The sequence below is a fragment of the Balearica regulorum genome, chromosome 4 (genome assembly GCF_011004875.1).
Source record: "Balearica regulorum gibbericeps isolate bBalReg1 chromosome 4, bBalReg1.pri, whole genome shotgun sequence".
Lineage (NCBI taxonomy): Eukaryota > Metazoa > Chordata > Aves > Gruiformes > Gruidae > Balearica > Balearica regulorum.
The window spans coordinates 67,548,004-67,570,336 of record NC_046187.1 but is presented as its reverse complement, the minus strand read 5'-3'; the positions used below and the strand labels follow the sequence as shown (position 1 = coordinate 67,570,336).

The 22,333-nt window shown below is 54.7% G+C and overlaps 2 protein-coding genes and 1 pseudogene across 2 annotated transcripts; 2 read left to right on the top strand and 1 right to left on the bottom strand.

Annotated features, from left to right (window-relative positions):
* The first annotated feature begins 1,110 nt into the window (after positions 1–1,110).
* Positions 1,111–4,467, top strand: LOC142601573 (coiled-coil domain-containing protein 81-like). The gene is made up of 5 exons (XM_075750749.1): positions 1,111–2,117; positions 2,771–2,832; positions 3,266–3,419; positions 3,671–3,927; positions 4,321–4,467. Exons 1-5 carry the CDS (start codon positions 2,039–2,041, stop codon positions 4,408–4,410), a joined length of 642 nt encoding a protein of 213 aa, XP_075606864.1. The 5' UTR covers positions 1,111–2,038; the 3' UTR covers positions 4,411–4,467.
* Positions 4,468–4,691: 224 nt separating this feature from the next.
* LOC142601572 (uncharacterized) lies at positions 4,692–7,831 on the top strand. Its single transcript, XM_075750748.1, has 7 exons — positions 4,692–4,746; positions 4,860–4,977; positions 5,368–5,491; positions 6,298–6,426; positions 6,726–6,871; positions 7,012–7,137; positions 7,693–7,831. Exons 2-7 carry the CDS (start codon positions 4,955–4,957, stop codon positions 7,745–7,747), a joined length of 603 nt encoding a protein of 200 aa, XP_075606863.1. The 5' UTR covers positions 4,692–4,746; positions 4,860–4,954; the 3' UTR covers positions 7,748–7,831.
* A 9,654-nt stretch (positions 7,832–17,485) lies between these two features.
* On the bottom strand, positions 17,486–21,237 carry LOC142601585 (olfactory receptor 14C36-like; annotated as a pseudogene).
* Between the last annotated feature and the right edge of the window lie 1,096 nt (positions 21,238–22,333).

Genomic DNA, 22,333 nt, shown 5'->3' with positions numbered 1-22,333 from the left:
AACTGTCACAGCTCTGCTAAACAACACAAACTCGCAGGCAATCTGGTACGAGACCGCCAATTGTGCTGAACTTCAGACGGCCAATGTAAACTTAAGCATTTTCTTCAGTGAGTCTCCATGTACTGGTGCTGTTTTCCAGCTTGGTATATCCAGCCCTCTGTGCTGCTTTTAGTGAATGTATCTGCTCTACCCATACGTGCACCCCCCAATTTTATTAGTCTTATCAAGCTCTTCTCCGTTCCTACGTATTCATGTCCATTAAATGATTTTTTTCAGGGATTTCTTTAACCCGTCTCCTCCCACATGCCCAAAGGAGATGCCAGCTTTGTCCCTGAAGCCATTAGAGCCCTCCACATGCTTCTGATGCACAGAGATTCCACCAAGAGCTCCTCGACCTCACTCACCTTGTGGGTCAGTTAGAAGCAGCTGCTTCACAGTTCCAAGGTTATGGTGCTAAGCTTTCTATCTCTGCTGTGGGAATGTCTAAAAAAATTCACTCCATAGCCAATGTGACTATGAAGCAGGTATCCTTTATTGCAGCGCTGGGAGTCGCACATGGATATTTCCACGAACGTGCGTCTCGACAAGAAACAAATTGTACGTGATTTCTATTACAAAAGCGTTACATATTCATTAGGTTTCTGATAAATGTAATACATATTCATTATTCTTCCGGGAACTCATGAATATATGCTAATGTCCTGATACGCCTGCGCAGTTTCTTTCTCGGGTGGTCGTCAGGGGTCGTCCTCCTCAAATCTTCCTCTTTCTCCTCTTCTTCAGTGTACACAGGTGGGTGACCTCTTCTTCATGATCTCCGTTTTGCAAGCTCAGCAACTTGTTACCCGTCCTGCCCAGATGGTCCCAGGCTTGTTGGCATATTGGGCCCCCTCTATCAGGATGCCTCAAACTTTGTGTCTTTTTTTCTAGTTCATACCCAAGGACTGTTCCCTAATTTACGGCTTCTCTTACTCTGTTTCTACATTCCAACTATTTTACTAATTGTTTTCTTTCGTACTGGAGCACGAGACAGGCGAAGCCTGAGTTTGTGGGGCCTGACTCAAGTGTTTTTAAAATGGTTCTACGCTACTTAGTTTCCCTTATTCACCCTGAGGAGGAAGGAGCAGCAGAGACACTGGGTGACGGACTGACCACAACCCCCATTCCCCGTCCCCCTGTGCCGCTGGGGCGGGAGGAGGGAGAAAATTTGGAGTAAATTTAAGCCGGGGAAGCACAGAAGGCTGGGGGGGAGGTGTTTTAAGATTTGGTTTTATTTCTCATTCCTCTGTTTTGCTTGGTAATAAATTGGATTAATTTTCTTTTCTAAATTGAGCCTGTTTTGCCCATGACAGTAATTAGGGAACGATCTCTCCCCGTCCTTATCTCGACCCACGAGCCTCTCGTTCTAGTTTCTCTCCTCTGTCCAGCTGAGGAAGGGGGGCGTGTGATGGAGCGGCTCTGGTGATCAACCCACCACATTGTGAAGCACTGCTGAGCCATAGCTACAACGTTGGTGTGTTATCAGGGCTGGTTTGGTCACAGATCCAACACACGGCACCGTATAGGCTGCTACGGAGAAAATGAACTCCGTCCCCGCCAAAAGATGTTGGTGCAGGGGGCAGACGGGGATTTTGGAACAGGACTGGGGAGAAAGGGATGAATGTTTCCCTGGACAAGAGGTGAAATCTCTCTCCTCTCTCCCCAGCTGTGCTGTCTCCCTCCTGACGTCATAATGCACCTTCAAATGACGCAGGTTGATGTCACAGGGGGATGCCCCACATCACAGGGAGGTCTCCCCAGCGCCACGTCGGTGCTGGCACTTCCCGGCGAGGCCTGGGAGCTGCTGGGCACTGCTCAGGGGCTCTCCACTGCTGCCCTTCGGAGCTGCTCCACAGCCAGGAGCAGGGTCAGGAGGCAGCGGGGCTGTGCTGGGGGACCCTCGCTGACAGGCAGAGCAGGGGCACGTCAGAGAGGAGTTTTGGGAGAGGAGCTGTGAAGAGCATCCCTTTCCCTGAGCTGAGGGCAAGCAGCCAGCGCGATGGAGGGCTGCTGCACCGTGGCCGTCAGCTTGGAGCTGAGCAGCTCGTTCCCCACGCTCCTGCGGCTCTCCACCAAGGGTGAGGGGTCTGGGAGCTCCTTCCCCAGGGGTTGCGCTGGGGCTGTCCGCTGTCAAAAGCTGCGGGGGGTGGCTGGAGAGGGCTGGGGGCTGCCACGAGAACCCTGCCCGAGGGTCCCACAGGGCTCGGGGGACAATGTAGCGACCAGAACTCCCGGCTGCCCGCAGCCCCCAGGCTCCCATGGGCATGGCTTGGTGCCCTGGCGAGGGGGGCCACCCAGGGCCAGCTTTCCCTGGGGGCTGGTACCTCTTGGGGTTCTGGCTCTGGGATGAAAAGGGGTCCTGCATCCCAGGGGCTGGGGGGGGTCCTTCAGCTCTCAGAGGGCTCTCGTGAGCCAGCTGGAAATGCCTCTGCTGTAAATCAGCCCTTGACTTTGAACTAGTCTCCTTTGGGAGAACCTCTGTTCCTTCCCTCTGGAGCCTCTTGTGGTGCCAGGCTGGCAGATCACATCCTGGCTCTGGGGTGCCATCCCTTTCTGGGCGTTAGGTGGCCACAGCCCTGATCCGGAGCCCTTCCCACGTCCCCTCTTCTGCTCCAGCCCTGCCCCGGGAGCAGAGTAAGGCGGGCAGTCTGAAATGGGGGCACAGCCCCCTTGCCGAGAGACACTGAGCTGGCTGGCCTGGAGCCTGACACCTCTTTCCCTTGCTTTCCAGAGGTTGTGGCTATCTGGGACGCTGTGTCCGCGTACATCCTGGCACAGATGAAGCTGGACAAGGTGGGTTGGCCTCTTGGTCTCTCTTTGTCCTGGACAGCCTGGGCGCTGGGGAGCGATCCCTCCCTGAGCATCGTGGCCGCACACCGAGACAACCTCATGTACCCGCAGCTGCTGCTTGGTCAGCCAGGAGAAAAATCAAGTCCGGACCTAGTCTGAGAAAGAATTCAGTGCACGATGGGGCTTCACTCTTCCCTGTGGTCAGAGTGGAGAGACCAAGCAGAGAGACGGGGGATTATGCTGGGTCCATACCAAGGGTAACGGCTGGGAATCAGTCCCAGGTGTATTCCCTGGGCTGGAAATGTCTGGGATTTTCTGTGGCCAAGGGATGGCAGCAAGTATTTTGAGGAGGGCAAGAAAACAAATGGAGAACATGGGCCTTTTCCAAAGTTTTCACTTTACCCATCATCAGCCTTTTGTCTTTTTTCCTGGGCAGGGTGTCCTGCTCACAGGACTTGGGACCTTCGCTGTGGTCCGAGAGCAATTCCAGGGCAACGAAGAGGCGTATGCGGTTCGAAGACCAGTCTTCCAGCCGGACATCGATGCGTTACATCTGCAGGAGCTGGTGTTCCCTACAGTGGTTATCCCTGGTGAGAAGGCAGTGGCCACCCTCCACTTTCCCCCTCCACGTCTGGGGGAGGATGTGTGCTCTCTGCTCTTTGGAAAGGGCTGGGAGATGTCGGGAATGGCCTCCAAAGGTCAGGGGACAGCTTGAGCTCCCCCAAAACAAACCACTCCCCGAGAGCTGTTTTATAAACGACCGTTTCCCTGGCATGTCGTTACGAATCTTACACGGAAATTTGGCCTGCTGCGGCAGTGATGATGTTCCTCCTCCTCGCAGGCAACGTCAAGATCAAGCCGCTGAACTACAAGTGGCTGTCGCGAGCCACCTGCTTCCCGCAGCACGTGGTGGCGGAGTGTGTGCGAGAGACCATACGCTTGTACTCGTTCCAACTGCAGAACGGGCGGCGCCTCGCCTTCGCCTTCAAGGACATTGGCGTTCTGTCCTGCAAAGACGACGTCCTGTGCATGCGGTTTTATTACGACTGCGTCACGGGGCTGGAGGGGAAGGCCAGCCGGATTGCGCTGCTTCGCACGGTAAGTTGCTCAGGTTTTGAGGGCTGCTTCCGTTCTTTGGGAGCTTATGGAAGGGTGAGCAACCCAATCGCCCTCGGCCAGCCTGGACGTGGCAGGCCAGTCAAACACCTTTCCCCACGCTCGCCCCCGCTGACTTCTCCATTAGCAAAGAAAGTTTCTGCTGAGTTTCTGGGTCCTCGCCCTGCCAAAAGCCCGGCACTGTTACTGCGCAGGCTCAGCGTTTGCTGTGCAGCTTCTCCAGAGCAGAGCAAGGGCTAACGCTCCTGGAGGAGGATTTGGAAGACTGGTTTGGCGAAATGGCTTTCTTTTGGAGCGGGAGACAGGTCTGCTTCCTTTGGGAGCCAAAAGAGAACTGCCTTGGAAGCCTTCTAACAGCTCCGTGTCACTTTGCAGAGGCTGTGGATGCCGGGTGCCAAGGTCTCCGGTGGAGCAACCACCGCTCGGGGGATGCAGGCTGCACCTGCCCAAGCGTTCCCGAGGTGAGTGCCTTTCCTCTGCAGCCCTCGACCAACCGAAGTCCTGAAGTGCCTGGTTTCTGGTTAAATAACGCTGATCTGGGGCTACGCGTGTGTTTTCTGGTGTTGGGGGCAGATTGCCAACAAAACCTGTGCGTGGCCACCAAGGACAAGGGATGCCATGCCTCGCACGACAGTCAGGAGGATTAGTGCTGGGGAGCTGCAGAGGGCAGGGGTCACCCTTCTTCACGCCTGTGTCCCCATCTGCTTTCCAGGTTTCGGTTCATTGTCATCAGCAGCTCGGTGGCCAAGGCGTTCTCCACCTGGCACAAGAAGGCTGCAGGAAAGCACAGGACCAGCAGAGGTACGGGAACAGGTCCCGCTGTCCAGGTGGGCCCTGCCCCACACTGGGTGACCACAGCCCCGTTAAAACGCACTCCCCACGGGGCTGCTCTGAAGAGCTTCCTCCTTTCCCAGCTTCCCAGGGGTGTCCTGACAAGCTGCTGCAGAGGCGGGTGAGGCTCTCCCTGCCCGTACTGCCAAGCCAGGGGCCAGGCACCGGGCAGCCAGACATGGAGAAGAAGACTTCTGCCAGGTGAGACCCTTGTGGGAAGAGATGAAAGGGGCCCTTGCACCCATGTAGGAGAGACATCCCGTTTGGAGACTGGCTGTAGGGACTGGGGAAGGTCCCTGGCACAGGCCCCATGCTTTGTATGAGCTTGTTTGCCCCATCGCAGGCCCCTTAGTGGGGAAGGTGGCGGATGTTGAGTGCACCCCACATCACTTTGCTTGCCCTTACAACAGACCTGAGGTGCAGTCCTCTGCCATCCGTCCGATGGGGCTCAGGAAAGGCTCCCCCTTGCCATGGGAAACGGCCCCACCTCCCCCGCTTCTTCTGCCAGCCTGGGGAGCTTTGATACCCGCTGCAAGTGGGAGACCCAATTGCCCCGTGCTCATGCCGACTCCTCCTGGTGTCTCTTTGCAGCGTGCTCCCCCCATGTCCAGGCAGCTCCCCCAAGACCAAGGAGGCAGGCAGGCAGGAGCCATTTCCTCCAGCCAGGCCCACCGCTGCAATCCCGTCCTCCGAAGGCTGCAAGAGAGTGCTGCAGGTACGTGCTCTGCCTTGCTGTTGCTACCGCGCCACTGAGACTCGGCTAAAGCCTCTTTGTGCGGAGAGCCGATCTGAAAGGATCCCTTGGCGTGCGTTCGTTGTAACCTGCCTGTCACCCCCTTCGGATCTAAGCCCTACCTAACCCCCAGAAAGGCATCACAGAATCATCAAATCATAGAATCTTTAAGGTTGGAAAGGACCTCTAAGATCATCAAGTCCAACCGTCCACCCAGCACCACCATGTCTACTAAACCATGTCCCAAAGTGCCACGTCTACGCCTGTTTTTGAACAGCTCCAGGGACGGGGACTCCACCACCTCTCTGGGCAGCCTGTTCCAATGCCTGACCACTCTTTTGGTGAAGAAATTTTTCCTAATGTCCAATCTAAACCTGCCCTGACACACCTTGAAGCCATTTCCTCTTGTCCTATCGCTTGTTATCTGGGAGAAGAGACCAACACCCACCTCACTACAACCTCCTTTGAGGTAGTTGTAGAGAGCGATCAGGTCTCCCCTTCAGCCTCCTCTTCTCCAGACTAAGGTTGCCATGAAACACTTTATTCTGGCCAGGGGCTATGGAAAATGTCCAAGTCCTTCCTAGGCGGTTGGCAGTGGAGGTCTTTGGTCACTCAGCCGTGCTTGCCATGCGTTGGCGTGACTCCCCGGCCCCTGATCTGGTAGGGGCAAAGCGCTGCCAACCGACCGGCTGAGGCAAGGGGCACCACCACTATGGGTCAGAGCCGAAGGAAGCCCCTCCAGGAGCTGAGACTAATCCTGGCTGCTGCTGCGTTTCCGTCCCCTCCAGGAGGTCTGGCAGCTGTCTGCAGAGTGGGAGCAAGTGAAGACCCGGTGGCAAGAGCGACGAGAGCAAGCGAAGGCAGAATGGGCGGCGTGGGAAGCCTGGGCTGCAGGGGAGGACCGCCAGCCGCCCCAGGTACGGGCAGTGATTGACAGCGCTGAGCGCAGCAGCGACCCTCTCTGTCGGGGGTCTCCAGGGGGTTGGAGCAGGACTGACACCCAGCTGCAGGGCAGGGGTTTGCCTGCTCATCCCCGTGGGGGAGAGATGGGCAGCAGGATCCGAGGGGCAAAAGCAGCCGTCAGCCGTGGTGAGGGGCACGTGGTGCTTAGTCTCCCGGCTCCCAGGTCCTGCTGCAGGCTCCTTTCAAGAGGTCCTCTGGGGAACGGCACCTCTGTCTGCCGTCTGGTTTGCTGAGAGCATCTCCTCCTTGGCAGGCACTCGGCACTGGAGGCACTTGGATTCCCCACCCTCCGGCCCAGCCCAGGAGAAAGGAGGTCAACGAGAGGTGGAGGAAGGCGGAAAACCCTCTCCCAGCAGAGGAGATGGCAGCAGCAGCCCAGCTGAAGAGACTCCAGCCTGAGTAAGTGTGCGCTGGCTCTGGACACAGCCTGGGGCAGTCGAGCAGCCATGACCCCGCAGAGCTGTCCAGGTCCCCCGTCCCTGCATCCGGGGCTTGCGTAGGACAGAGGCTGAGGGATGCTGTTTCCCTGTTTGTCGCAGCCACCTTTCCCCACGAGCGGTCCAGGTCCTCAACAGGCTGGAGCCGCACCAAGCGCGGAGGAACATTTTCAGGCACGTCGCTGAGAACAACAGGCGGCATCAAGAGCGGCAGAGGCAGCTCCCCTGGTAACTATCTCCAGAAAGGCACGGTGCTTCCTCCGGCTGCAGGGCCCATCCCTCCACGGAGGGCAGCCCCGGGGGGAAAGAGGGCATTTCTCTGACAGCCCTCGTGCGGCAGAAGCCGGTTTTGGAGGGTGGGTTTGGGCTGGACCTCCCTGACACCCAAGGGGCACTGCCTGGGCACCCAGAATTGGCTTTCCATGTGGGATGTAAAAGTGCTGTCTGAAGACAGAGGGATCCCTGTGATGGCTGGCGCTCCCCTTTCCAAACAGAGAGCACGTCCTTCCCTTGCAGAGTCCTGCCCCAAGACACCTTGCCCCGAGGGGGGACACCTGTACGGGACATCCAAGGTCTCAGCTCCACCTGACTCAGCCCCAGGCTGACCAGCTGCACCTGGGACCTTCTCCTGGGCTTGGGCATCAGGGGCCTCTCCCACTGAAGTGACACCTTGAAGCTTCATCGCAAGCAGATCCCATCATGGGTGGCCTGAGCTACGCCTGCAGGATTTCTCTGCCTTCTCTCCGTCCATAGAATCATTCGCTTTTCTTTCTTCCTCCCTAGCACTAGATGCTGGTACCGCAGCAGAGGAGAAGGTGCCGGGAGCGGTGGCTGTTAGCGAAGGCGCTGGGAGGCTTCTCAGCTGCCAAGATCCACCTCTAAAGACAAAATAAAGAGGTCTGGAGCTGTTCCCATCTGGACCGGCTGGTCTGTGCCTGGTGATGGATCCATCTAAAGGGATTACACACATCCCCCGCCCCGACAGGTGATCCCAGAACTGCTCGCAGGGGCAGGAGGGAATAAAGTCCACGCACACCCCACAGCGCGAACACGTGCACATCCCAACACACAGGCAGGACGATGCAGGTGGTGCTCGCGCTCTCCCCGGGAAACCAGCACAGAAAGAACCAGTGAGAGAAGCCTCACGTTCACAGCTCTGGTCCTCGTGGGGGACCTGAACCGCTCTGGTGCCTGCCGGACGGACAAATCCAGCAGGGATCAAGCGATGCAGGAGATTTCTAGTGCACATTTCCTGGCAGGGGTGATGGAGGAACGAAGGAGGAGAGGTGCTCTGCTGGACCTGGCCCTGGTGAACAAGGCAGAACTGGTTGGGGATTTGAAAGCCAGCAGCAGCCTTGGCTGCAGGGAGCCTGAGGTGGTAGAGTTGAGGATGCGGAGGGGAGGGAGCAGGGCAAAAAGCCAAGACCACAGCCCTGGCTTCCAGGAGAGCAGAGTTCCACCCCGCCAGAGACCCCAACTCTGCTCCCTGCTCTGGCCAGGCCCAGCCTTGGGAACCAGCTGGTGGCCACGAGGAGCCAAAACAAGGCGGGGGAAGAGTGGGGTGGGGAGGCACGGCAAGTATCTGTTCAGAAAAATTGTCTGCTGGGCTGTCTGCGTCTTCCCCAGACAGGGAGATTCCCTGAGCCGTGGCTGACAGCTCCGAGCGATAAGGGTGTAAATCAACTTTTGCGAGAAACTCCCTCAGAGCTGAAAACTGGAATGCTGACTTTTTGAGGTCCTCCTTGAGCAAGTTCATGGGCAGACCTGTTAACACATGCTGTTACCTTACTCACAGTTGGAGGATTTTTTTGCAGGGAACCACCGAACAAATTAAAACACGTCGGGGCTCTGGGGAAGTGTCTCGTCAAGAGCTGTTTCAATAAGCCTTAAAATTGGGGGTGCCCCAACGCCAAATAGATGGGGTACCCTATGCTCAATCAGCCGTGATGGTCCAGCAGAAAAGCAAGGGAACAGCGGGAAAGGAGGGGCTGCTTAAGCCGCAGAAGCAGTGTCCCTACAGTCCCCTGAGACAGGAGCTGAGAAAAATGGCTGGAGAAGATCAGGAGCAGGGAAAGGTGTGGCAGGGACCATACAAGAGCCAGCAGGGTCCCTAAACCAAGAAAGGCTCGCCTTCAGGAATAACAACCTTTTAATCTGCCTTAAGGCCCTGAAAGCAGAGGCACTCGACTTTATCGTGGATACGGGAGCACAAATGTTACCCCAAAAGTACTGTAGAAGCAGGGGGATTCAATACCACAGTTTAGGTAGCGTTGGGCTCAGAAATACCCACTTAGGGAGCTTTGGGGCTTAAAGCCAGTAATGCAGCATGTTTTTTGTGATCAGAAATAACCACTGAGGGAGATTTTGGGCTCACATGCAGCTATTTGGGGAGATTTTTGGAGCCCAGGGAGCTTTTGGGCTGAGAAACAGCCACTTAGGGAGCTGTGGGACCGAGAAACTGCCACTTCAAGCTATTTTGCATTCTGAAGCACTGATTTCGGCAGCTCCTGGGCTCAGAAACAGCAATTTAGTGAGGTTTTGGGCTTCAGAAAACCCATTCAGGGAGCTTTGGGGTCAGAAAAACTCAGCTTGGGAGGTTTTGGCATCCTGATCTTCTTTTTCGGGAGCTCTGGGGCTCCGAAACACTAACATAAGGCACTTTGTTGCTCAGAAGCATCAATTTAGGGAGCTTTTAGCAATTTTTTTGTGATCAGAAATAACCCTTTAGGGAGCCTTTGGTCTCGGTCACCCTCCTTTAGGGTGGTTTTGGGCTCCCAAACACCCGTTTAGGGAGATTTTTGGCTCAGACACACCCACTTGGGGAGCTTTTAGTCTGCGAAACATCCACTTCAGAAACTTCTGGGCTGAAAAACGGCCACTAAGGGAGCTTTTGGGGTCTAAAGCAGTGATGTAGGCAGGTTTTGGGGTCTAAACCGCTGATTTATGGGGAGACAGTGGGGTAGCCCTGTATGTTAGGGAGTGCTTTGACTATGTAGAGCTTGACGATGGTGGTGACAGGGTTGAGCGTGTCTGGGTAAGAATCAGGGGGGAGGCCACCAAGGCAGGTGTCACGGTGGGAGTCTGTTATAGGCACATTTTGGGCTCTGCCTTTCGGGACTGGAACAGGTGGTGACAGCCCTGTCCTGTCCCCCTCCAGCAGCAGGAGAAGATGATCATCCCTGGATGACCCCCCACTATCCCCTGGGAGCCCTGGGCCATTTCCCTCTAATGATCAATAAACCCCTTCAGCAAAGCTGCGCTCTGTGTGGGGGTGTGTGTCCCTGTCCATGTCCCCTCTCCTCTGCCAGTGCCCCGGGTCCTCTCTGGCTGCACCACCGCCACGAGCAGAGTGGCTGAGGGAGCCCGGAGGCCTGGGGTGTCTCTGTAAAGGAGATCCCCTTCCCACCCAGCACGTGGCCCCCGATCAGGGCAGATTAGGGCAAACTGGAGTGTCCCCCCAGGAGGCTGGGAGAGGCAAGGGGCAGACGGTGACAGCCCTTGGAGTACGCGGTGCTTTGGAGGCACAGCGGGAAACAGGTTCTTACCGGGGCTCCAGTGAGCACCATCCCCCACATCGCACAACGGGGTGTCGGGGCAGGAGAGGAGCACGGACAGGCAGCCCGGAGCCCCGGGTCCTCTGCCCCGCTCTGGGAGGGGTGGTGGTTCCCTGCCCCATGGACTCAGCCCTCCTGGCTTCACAGGAGATTTCAGAGCCCCACGCTGGGCCCATGTGCCTTCCTGGACCCCCAGCCCCACACCCTTGTTGGGGGCACCCCCCATCACAGACCAGGAAGGCAGGTCATGGGCTCCCGACACTGGACGGACCTCTCCCCGTCCCTCGCCATGTGTGGCCCAGCTTTGTGGGACTTTGTGTTCATTATCTCTCGGCTGTGGTTTTGTCTCTCCAGGCAGGCACTGAATTACCAACTTTTACATTAGGAATTGTTCCCTCACCCTGCATTTTTCGTCACGTTTTCCCCTGCATGTGATGATCTGAAAGGGTCTTTTCCAACCTCAGTGATTCTCTATGATTTCAGGTCTTCAGCAGGGTCGACTGCAGGGGAATATTTCTGAGGCGGATGGGGGGACCTGAGAGTCTCCAGGGCAGCGGATTGCAAGCGGGGCTGATGGGCAGCATCATCCTGTGGCTTGTCCCTGGGCTGTGGGGTTTGGGGCAGGAGCTGTCAGCTGGGAAACCAAAAAAGGGTTTCCTTTTTTTTGGAAGAAAAAAGAAAAAGGGGAAGCCAGAACCCAAAATTTACCAAGACACAGGCGTGACAGAGCAAACATGGAGCCAAGGAGAAGAAACGAACCTCGCTGCTCACAGTAATTGGTGGGCCATGGAGAAAGCACAGGCGCCACTTCCAGGAAGGTCAGCCTGGACTCTGCAAGAGTGTGACCCAGGGGGCCCCTGGCCTGGGAGGGATGCGGGAATCGATAGAGCTGTGTGAACCCGTGAGCGATGTGCAGGGGAAGGGGGAGCAGGAGGAATAAAGATGGGGATTGACAGAATCATAGAATCATGGAATACCAGGTTGGAAGGGACCTCAAGGATTCTCTGGTGCAACCTTTCTTGGCAAAAGCTCCGTCTAGACAAGATGTCCCAGCACCCCATCCAGGGTTCCTTTTGTTCCTGGAGCCATTAGAGCCCTCCACATGCTTCTGATCCACAGAGATTCCACCAAGAGCTCCTCGACCTCACTCACCTTGTGGGTCAGTTAGAAGCAGCTGCTTCACAGTTCCAAGGTTATGGTGCTAAGCTTCCTATCTCTGCTGTGGGAGTGTCCAATTTGGGGATCTTTTTGAACAAAGAAGAAATAGATGGAGTTCTGGAGTCCGTGTCTCTGGAACTGTTCAGACAGCTTCCATCGGAAGTCTTTTTGCACTGAAGCCCACTAGCTTTTTGACTAACATCTGGCATGGTTTGCTAACGCAACAGTTAAAAAAAATAATGATGCCTTCAAGTAATAACAAAAGCAAAAAAAAATACTGCCAGACGAGCCACATTTTGATTATACCTTCTTTCTTTTCTGTCAGGTTTCTGCAGGCAAAAAATGGTGGAGATCTTTTCATATGAGATGCTTCTATCTTCATGCCTTCCTTTAGTACACTTAGGTTATTCGCCTGCCTGTAAACTAATATGAAATTTAGTGTTGTAGCTCTTTTTTTTGCCACAAGGTTGAAACACAGCGCCACGGGATGTCCTGTACAGGCCAAGCATCAGTACAGGTATCAGTGCAAGTCTGAGGAAGTCACCCCACCTGGCCTGAAACTCGGGCAAGAGTTGTGATGCATTTTCCTGGGCTTTTCTCGTATCCCAAAGTGCGAGCTAAAAAGGTCGGGTCTTACTGCATTTACTCATGTTGTGTGAGCACAGCTCAGGCGGGTACCAGGGAGAAACTCTTCCTCAGTGCAAACCAACGTTCAAAGGAGTCCACCGTTCAGAATTCTTTCTGCAAACACACTTGTCCCTTTAGAAGAGTTACGTGATTTCCTCAGTTCTTCATTGCGATAGCTGGGCATGAGCCTGACAGCACACGTGCACATCTGAAAGGCACAAGAGCAGCCAGCTTGGGAAGAAGTGAAGAGGTGATAGCAAAGACCTATGCTTTCAAAAACCTCCTCACCCCCACACCCCTTTATTCTGGCATTGTCTGACAACACTTGCAATCTTACTTTATTTCTACACCTACCAAAAGTAGTAACGGAAGACGAAGGTTTACATGGAAGACTGCATGTCATTACAACGTGACAACTCCCAGACGTTCAAAGTTCTGGGATGACATCATACACAAACTGTAATTTTGGAAAAATGCTGTCAACAGGCATCAGCAACTTCTTTTAGAGCCTGGTACAGTTAATTCCCACTTGCAAAGTGCAGCAACTGACAACCGTTTTGGACAAGCGTATCTACAGGCAGTGCAGGGACATCTGGCTTCACATTGGACTGTCCACTTCATGAAACACAGTTCCTTCGTGAGTGTGTTTACTATGATCTGCCGAACTGTTACTTCACATAGGGTATATGGTGTATGACTGTAGTACACACACACTTTTGGTTCCAGATGGACTTCCTTTGGCAAAGTGTCCAAATAGTCTGTTTTTAAAGCTCATCTTCTCTATGTTGCTCTCTACAGAAATAGCTAAGAGCTAATACCAGAAGGAAGCGCAACTCACTGTGTGAAGCTACTTCCATGAGAATAAAACAAATGAAACCCTACAGGCCTAGAGCAAAATACAGGCTTACCTCTGTCTGCGAATGGCCGTACAGCGTACGTGAAATCAGTCTTGATGCTTCCTGCATTTTCCACTTTCTTAAATACAATGCCAAGAAACCACATTGTCACATAGCCTCTCGTAGCCGTTCCACAGCATGGCTGTTTACTTCCAAGTGTAACGAGGTCTTGACCTAATTTGCCTTGCCTTGTTCATAGGCATTGTCAACTTCCCCGTCACAAGTAAAAATAGTCATAATTAGTATTTCCCTTCTTATGATATCGTTTCCATAACAAATACAGCAGGAAAGCCTATGTTTAATAGCTTTGCATTACGTCTAAATCAAAACTGCAACTTCCTACGTGTTTTACCTATCGCATTGTACAACCTGCACTTGAGAAAGTTTGCACAAGACAAGAATGGCTTTTAGAGCTTGCTAGCATTCGAGATCTTTCCAGTGCACAGAAGTCCACCATCTGCCTTTCACTGCCCCATTCTCCCGACAGAGGCGATAACTAGAGAGTGACATCAAGGACAATGTCCGTTAGATCTATCAGATATTACTAATATCCAGTTCTTTTAGTCAACACTAGATATTTCTCAGTTGCCTGCCTGTATTACTGAAAATTGGATCTCCGAACTTCAAAGTTGAGGAAAATGGCACTTGGAGAGTCTTACTGAAAGAGTGATTATGTCCAAAAGAATCTGTCCCCCTTTTTGGAATTTAAAAGAAATGAATAAAAATCTTATTCGTCTCTCAGGTGTAGCAGACTGCCAGGCATATACAAAGAAGGGCTGTTAAGAGAGAAAGGAGCACACATGGCCTACTACCTATTCATCCGTCAGCTGTCGGTTTAAATGAGAAGTCTGTTGCAGTTTAATGTTTTGCCAAGTCTTGCTACGATTTGTCCACCACAGCGAACAGCTCCAACATATTCCTGTTCTGACAGATCCTAATTTTATACAAGAAGTTAACTGAAATGGATTTGTTCTGGGTTTTGTCACTTATTCTTAGCTTTACAAAGCTGCAAGCCATTTCTACTGCGTGTGCTGAGAGACAACGGGTAAGTTTACACAATTCCAGTTCAGGGAGTTGCCTTCAGCCATCAGGGCAGTGTAGGAGCGTTCACTGTGACTGCATTTCCCGGACTCGTGAGGTCAGCTTGTGTCGTGGTTGTACCCCAACCAGTAACTGAGCACCACGCAGCCGCTTGCTCACTCCCCCACAGCGGGATGGGGGACAGAATCAGAAGAGTCAAAGTGAGAAAACCCGTGGGCTGAGATAAAGACAGTTCAATAAGTAAAGCAAAAGCCGTGCGCACAAGGAACGCAAAGCAAAGAGTTCATTCCCCACTTCCCATGGCAGGCAGGTGTTCAGCCATCTCCAGGAAAGCAGGGCTCTATCACGTGTAACGGCGACTTGGGAAGACAAACGCCATCACTCCGAACACCACCCCGGCCTCGTCCTTCCTCTTCCCCAAACCCCTTATAAAGCTGAGCATGACGTCATATGGTATGGAATATCCCTTTGTCAGTTGAGGTAACTGTCCCAGCTGTGTCCCCTCCAGAATCCTTGTGCACCCCCAGCCATCCTGCTGGTGGGGCGGTGTGAGGAGCAGAAAAGGCCTTGGCTCTGTGTAAGCCCTGCTCAGCAACAACAAAAACATCTCTGTGTAACAAAAACATCTCTATGTTATCAACACTGTTTCCAGCACAAATCCCAAACACAGCCCCAGACTGGCTGCTGGGAAGACAATTAACTCTGTCTCAGCTGAAACCAGGGCAGCTCATGATCCAGCCTCTGGTCCACAGCAGCAGCCAGACCGACCCTGACCGAGTGGAGATTTTCCAGCAGTGGCCAGAAGGGTGGTCGGGGCCTGGAGCACGTTATGCCCAAGGAGAGGCTGAGAGAGCTGCCCTGTTTTGAGAAATCCCTCAGAGCCAAAGACTGGAGGCAGGGCCCGGGGGAGATGGTGGGATCTCAGCCAACGGAGGTATTCCAAATTTGTTGAGACAAGGCCCTGAGCACCTGATCTATCAGGAGCTGTCTGAGGAGGGGTTGGGACTAGAGACCAGTGAAAAGATTTTCCTTTTTCAAAGAGTCTTTCTGTGTGCCAGCCTTTCTGCAAGACTGACAGCTCCCACCCAGCTGAAAGCACTTTGGGAGACGATGGTTCCCCTTTTGTACCAGGAAGAACCATAGTGTGAGGACATCCCCCAAGGCTCACACGTGCAGCCAGCACAGCGTGAGGCACTCATCCCCAGGGAAGCATTCCTGGGCTGGTGCTCAGAACCTGCTGTGGGCTGAGGACCATCACAGCCCATTGCCAAGGGCAGCATGTCGAGGATCTCCTGGGACTGTGCAGGCAGGCCATGGTGCCCAGCTCCAGCAGAGACACCCACGGCAGGTCCCGGCATGGGCTCAGAGCAGGGCACATGGAGACACCCAACAGCCAGCGCAGAGGCACTGTGGCAATGCCTATAGGCTGACAGCGGGCTGAAGAGCGTGGGGCAAGAAGAGGAGCCCTCCTCAGCTGGGCTGGCCAAGCCCTGCTGCCCAACATGGCCCCCCGGCCCTGCAGTGCAGGCACTAGATAGAGCAGGGTGCGTTCATGGGATAGGGAAACATCTCCAGCAGCACAGTCCCCGTGGCAGCCATCCATGCCTCCACCCGCAGCAGCCCTCCATTTAGCAGCCCCCCACCAGTACCTGCCCCTGCACAACCTCAGTCGTGTCCCATGCAGGTGTCAGCAGTCAGCCGTGCGGTGGGATCTGCAGGGTCTGGGACAGAAGAGAGACGGCACCGGGCTGGCCGTGCCCCAGGACAGGCACTGAGCCCAGCAGGAGGACGGAGCTGGCCCCACAACAAAGGTCCCTCCCCAGGGCTGGGTGTATGGCCAGAGAGGGAAATGGACGATGCGTGGGGCAGTTAATCCCAATTGCCCTGGGGCAGCTTCCCCAGCGTGTCCAGGGAACATGGCACAGACCAGCTCCTCTCTCCTGCACCTCTGATGACTTGCTTCCTTCTCCAGGAGATCAGGCTCTGCTCCACATGCCCACTGGAGCGGGTCCTCACCCTGGATGGTCACAGAGCTCCGATAACGTCAGGCTGTTCCTGTCCTAGGCACTTTCCAGTCCAGCCCATCCCCTCCCCGGCTCTCCCGCACCTTCCCTGCCCTCTCCCCAGCACAGCCCAGCAGAGCAGCCCAGTCTGGGCTGGCAGTCTGGGCTGCTGCAGAGCTCTGGGCACTCACCCCACAGCCCCAGCCCCTCTGAAGGGCACAGCAGCTGCTGGGAGGCAGAGGGGGGTCTCAGCCTCCCCATCGGCCCCAGGGCTGCAGCTGGCCCCAAGTGCCAGCACAGGCCACTCACTCTCGGCCTCTCCTGCATTGACGCTGCAGGGGATCCCCAGCCCTGACCGCCTTTGCCCCACTCTGCCTCCCCGCCAGCCCTGCTCCCCAGGACACCAGGAGAGTCCTGGCCCTGCGCCTCCTCCTGCATCTCTCCAGTCTCCTGCCCTGTGCCTGCTGCATCTTCACGGACTCCCACAGCACTGCAGAGTCTTTGTGTCTGGGTACCTGGAGTGAGTGCTCTGCCCTGGGGGGACTTAATCTCAGGGTCTTTCACCTTCTGAGTCTCCATTCACTTCCCACCCCGGAGTACCTGCAGTGTCCCCATCCTCTCCTGACCACACCAGATTCCTTTCCACATGGACGGACATCTGCCATCAGCCCCGTCATACCTGTGACAGCCTGAGGAAGGTGACTGGGAGCTCGTGCACCATTTCCAATGCCCCTGGACACCAAGAAGAGAGCCTTCAACTAAGTGCTTGGTGTCTAACAGTGATACCATGAGATTATTTCCCCAAACAGAAGGAGAAAACCGGGCAGAAGACACTTGGAAAGTCCAATTCCTCTGGCTTGTTCTTAGCCACAGCTGTATCAAGGAGAGCCCAGGCTGCAGGCACCTCCCTCAGGAGATCCCCTTTTATTGCAGAGAGGCTATTAGGAAGGCAAAAGGTGACACAAGGTTCTTCAAGGATCAGACACAACAGGAGAGAGCCTCAAGAAAAGTGCTATGAACCCAAGCAATTACCTCTAAGGATGATTATCAGGGGAAAAACAAAACAAAAAACAAACCCAAAAATGGGGAGAGGCCTAAAAGATGTTCTGGGCACTCTGCAGAGAAGGGGAGGCAAATTACTGTTGGTGGTGCAAGGTCCATTGGATTAGTTTCCTCAAGGCATCCCTGAGCTCCTGGTTCCTCATGCTGTAGATGAGGGGGTTCACTGCTGGAGGCACCACCGAGTACAGAACTGCCACCAGCAGGTCCAGGGATGGGGAGGAGATGGTGGCGGGCTTTAGGTGAGAAAATATGACAGTGCTGATAAACAGGGAGACCACGGCCAGGTGAGGGAGGCACGTGGAAAAGGCTTTGTGCCGTCCCTGCTCAGAGGGGATCCTCAGCACAGCCCTGAAGATCTGCACATAGGACACCACAATGAAAACAAAACAACCAAAACCTAAAAAACAGCTTAATATAAGAAGCCCAACTTCCCTGAGGTAGGTGTCTGAGCAGGAGAGCTTGAGGATGTGGGGGATTTCACAGAAGAACTGGTCCAGGGCATTACCCTGGCAGAGTGGTATAGAAAATGTATTGGCCGTGTGCAGCACAGCATAGAGAAACCCACTGCCCCAGGCAGCTGCTGCCATGTGGACACAAGCTCTGCTGCCCAGCAGGGTCCCGTAGTGCAGGGGTTGGCAGATGGCAACGTAGCGGTCATAGGACATGACAGTGAGAAGGAAATATTCTGCTGAGATCAGAAAGAAAAAGAAAAAGACCTGTGCAGCACATCCTGTGTAGGAGATGGCCCTGGTGTCCCAGAACGAGTTGGCCATGGCTTTAGGGCACAGTGGTGGAGATGGAGCCCAGGTCGAGGATGGAGAGGTTGAGGAGGAAGAAGTACATGGGGGTGTGGAGGTGGTGGTGGCAGGCTATGGCAGTGATGATGAGGCCATTGCCCAGGAGAGCAGCCAGGTAGATGCCCAGGAAGAGCCAGAAGTGCAAGAGCTGCAGCTCCCGTGTGTCTGCGAATGCCAAAAGGAGGAACTCGGTGATGGAGCTGCTGTTGGACATGTGATATTTCTTGGCATGGGGCTGGTTAAAAAAAAGCAAAGGACAGGGGAAATTTAGGATAGACTCCTCTGAGCATAGTTACTCGCTTTTTCATAGAAATACCCAATAATCAAAATGCATTTCCTTTCTCTGGTTTGTGCTGGCTGAGTGTGTTGTGAGAAGCTGAGGAGACAGCTGTGCTCAGCTGCAGTGGGTACTTGGAGCTGGCTTCTGACAGCTCCAATCTACTCAACCCATGTCAGATGTAATCCACCTTCAATGGAGAAATTAAATCTCCGCACTCATGATTTTGAAGAGTGCAGGCTGCACAAGAGAAGCTTAGCATGTCCTTATAGGAATGTTGTCTGTGTTTTTTATTTTTGACCATTACATCAGGGGATTTTTGCTCTGAGGGGTAAACACATTTGCTGATAAAAATGGGAAGAGTCTTGAGACAGTTCACGTGAAAGGGGCTGGGGTCTTTGTACCTTAATGCAGAGTCAGGAGAGCTGCACTGTCCATTAGACCCCTAGTGAAATACCCTGCACATTTGATTCTGTTGCCTTGAAGGTGACAACAAACATAAATTACTCTCTAAAAAATAGAACAAAACAAGACTCTAAGGAGAGCAGAGGAGTCCTGTTTCAAAGGGCAGATCTGCAAACTGTTCACTTTCCCAGCCCAGAGGTGGAATTATGATTCAGAGAGAAGGACACAGCCCCTCTCAGAGAGAAGCAAAGGCCTCTGAGAGGAGAGAACTGACCTCCAAGGGAAAGCTCAGCACTCCCTGGGATCCTACAGCACAGCCCTGCTCTTCTGGGGCAGCTCCCAAGCCCAGCAGCACAGGCAAAGCAGACAGTCAGATGTCCTGAAGATGGGATGTCCTAAAGGCAGAGTCAGCTCCTTGCTCAGCAGACAACGCCCAGCAGACATGGAGAGGGAGGGACCAAAAGAGAGCAGGCTGAAGGCAGCCTAGCCCAGGGCTTGTCTGCAGTTTCCTCCCACTCCCTGCCCATGTCTCTGCTGCCTGGAGCTGTCCCTGCCAGGAGCTGTTGCTCTGTCCACACCTCTCCTCCCTGTCCCTGCTCACAGAGCCCATCCCACCCTCTGTGTGCTCAGCTCTGCCCTGCAGACCCCTCCTGGCAGCAGGGCACTGCCCAAGGGGATCTCAATGCTCCTTGAAGAGTACCCTGGGAAATGTCCCAGGGGTGATCTGGAGCTGTGAACAGCCCTGACCCACACAACACCCTCTCAAGAGCAGAAGGACCCTGCCCTGCCCTTCCAGGGGGTCGCTCCTCCCACCCACAGCTTCTCCCTGCAGTGCCCTGGGGAGCTCCCCGGGCAGGCTGAGTGCTGACCCTGGCAGGCGGCAGAGTCCCTGCCCCGGCACACAGCCCCTGGGCTGCAGGGACCCTGCTCTGAAGGACACAACTGGGCACCCCTGGCTGCACACCTGCATTCACAGCCAGTCAAACTTGCCTCTGCACAGGGAGTCCACCTGGCAGATCCCATCAGCTCTGGGCTCTGCCAGCTTGAGGAGATGCCTCCAGGAACCCCATCGGCATTGCCCTGCACCCAGAGACTTACCGTGTCAAGGGCTCTGAAGATTTCTCCTTCCGTGAGCTCTCAGCCATCCTCCCATTTCCAACTGCCTTTCAGCTCTCTCTGCCTCGCTGTTCTCCCCTCGGTGCCTGCAGGCAGAGCCCTCAGCCCTGCTGGGCTCTGCAGAGGAGCTGCTCCTGGGCAGAGATGTCTCTCTGCAGCACAGCCCACTTGCCAGGAGCTCCCTCCGTCCCAGGAGAGCAGCAGCAGAGGACCAGCCCAAGGCGGCATGTTAATGACCCCTCTGGTGGGTTTGGGGATGAGTCCATGAAGCTCAGACCCTGAGAGGAAGCTGATGAAACCTCTCAAGAAGTCACAGTCCGATGCAACCTCCACAGTTTCTTGGAGCATTACTGGGTCCCCCTGAGGGCCATGACTGACAAAGCAACTCTGGGGCTGGTTAGAGCAGGAAAGTGGAGGCAGTGAGGACAGGGAGGCAAAGGCAATGGCAAGGTGGCTCTGATGCTGAGGAAACCTGGGTGTGTTTCATCACTTTAAAGGGCCAAGCCCTGACCCCCAGCCCCTGGGAGGGGAGATCCTGTCCCTCACACGTGTCTCAGGGCTCTTCCTGGGCCACTGTGATGTGGGGATGTGCAATGCCTAGAGCAGGACTACCACACAATCTTTCTCAGGCTCACAGGTTGTGACAAGGGGGCGATGAAGTCCTGGTGCTCTAATGAGAAGACGTCTCCTCACAGGCATCACCTGCAGAGAGAACAGCCACAGCCCAGCAGACCAAGACCTTGGCTGTCTTGGGAGCTTTCAGCCTTGCCACTGCCCCCAGATGTCTCCACCACAGGATGTCCTACGGTGTCCCACACCTGCACCTCTTTCCCTGCAGGCTCTTGACACCCCGTCTGCTTACCATCTTGGGTCTCACCTGAGCGTCTTCCTACCCTTGCTGATATCTCTCCATCCTCACAGACTGTTCACTGAAATGCAAAGCTCTGGCTGATCCAGACTCTTGCTGGGTGGCCTCTTGTACCACAGAACTGCACTTGCAGGGACATTTCTTTCTCCTCATGTCCCATCTCAACCTCCCAAGCTGCGCTTGATGCCATCCATCTTTTCTTTCTCATGATGTTTCCCAGTTTTCAGAAAAGCTCCACCATCTCAGAAACCACCTTTCAAGCAGTCTCAGGCTACTCCTAGACTGCCCTCAGCCTCTCCACCACTGGGCAAAGGGGCCAAAGAAGCCCAGGTCTCTCAGCCCCTCCACACAGCCCATCTGCTTCAGGCCCCAAACTCCACCTGGCCACATCTCCTCTGGCCACTCTCCAGCTCCTCCCAGCTCCAGCAAAAGAGGGAGCCCAGAACTGGGACAAAGCCATGCGTGGGGGTCCCTACCAGTGCGGTGTCAAGGGCCATAAGAACTCCCCTGCTCTGGGTGACCATGCTCGTCCTAACGCAGCCCCGTATGCAACTGGCCTTCTTCACAGGGAGCAGAAACCCCTGGCTCCTATGGTGTCCCTCGCAGCTGCCAGGCCCTTCTCCTCAGAGTCACTCCTCAGCACAGCAGGTCCCAGCTGGCCCTGATGGACAGCTTGGTTCTTCTCCCTGAGGCCAGACTGGCCAATTCTCCTTGTCAACTTCACGAGGTCTCTTTTGGCCAAATCCTGGAGTTTCTCCAGGTCCCTCCGGACTGAAGCTCCATTTGGTCAGCGGTTAATGTTTGTGTGCAGGTGGCTCACCCTGATGGTGGTGTAGTCTCACAAGAGAGCAGCATGAGGAGTTGCAGATCTCTAGAGACCCAGGTAGGAATTGCCATGAGCAGAGTCTGCAAAACACCAAAGGAGGGTACAAAGCAAGCCAAACCAGGGTCAGCAGATATGTTTTGTTTGCGTGGCAAAGTTTTGGTAGTGGGGTGCTACAGGGGTGGCTTCTGTAAGAAGCTTCCAGAAGCTTCCCCTATGTCCAATAGAGCCAATGCCAGCCAGCTCCAAGACGGATCTGCCACTGTCCAAGGCTACAGTGGTAGCACCTCTGTGAGAAAATATTTAAGAAGGGTGTCCACCTGCAGTCTATGGAGGTTGATGGTGGACCAGATATCCACCTGCAGCCCTTGGAGGACCCCAAGCCAGAGCAGATGGATGCCCCCTAAGGAGGCCGTGACCCTGTGGGAAGCCCATGCTGGGAGAGGCTCATGGCAGTACCTCTGGACCCATGGAGTGAGGAACCCATTCTGAAGGAGGTTTGCTGGCAGGACTTGTGATCACACGGGAGACCCACGCTGGAGCAGTTTGTTCCCGAAGGTTTGCACCCTGTGGAAGAGCCTGGAGCAATTTGTGAAGAACTGCAGCCTGTGGGAAGGACTCACGCTGGAGCAGTTTGTGGTGGACTATCTCCTGTGGTAGGGACCCCACGTTGGAACAGGGAAGAGTGTGAGGAGTCCTTCCCCTGAGGAGGAAGCAGCAGCAGAAACAATGTGTGATAAGTGACCACAACCCCCATTCCTCACCCTCTTGCACAGCTGGGAGGGAGGAGGTAGAGA

Excerpts from the sequence above, each read along its gene's own strand:
- LOC142601573 (XM_075750749.1), top strand. The coding sequence starts at position 2,039 with ATGGAGGGCTGCTGCACCGTGGCCGTCAGCTTGGAGCTGAGCAGCTCG. Across the intron at positions 2,833-3,265 it reads CACAGATGAAGCTGGACAAG|GGTGTCCTGCTCACAGGACT; the intron begins GTGGGTTGGCCT and ends TTTCCTGGGCAG. Across the intron at positions 3,420-3,670 it reads CCCTACAGTGGTTATCCCTG|GCAACGTCAAGATCAAGCCG; the intron begins GTGAGAAGGCAG and ends TCCTCCTCGCAG.
- LOC142601572 (XM_075750748.1), top strand. The coding sequence starts at position 4,955 with ATGGAGAAGAAGACTTCTGCCAG. Across the intron at positions 6,872-7,011 it reads CTGAAGAGACTCCAGCCTGA|CCACCTTTCCCCACGAGCGG; the intron begins GTAAGTGTGCGC and ends TGTTTGTCGCAG. Across the intron at positions 7,138-7,692 it reads CGGCAGAGGCAGCTCCCCTG|CACTAGATGCTGGTACCGCA; the intron begins GTAACTATCTCC and ends CTTCCTCCCTAG.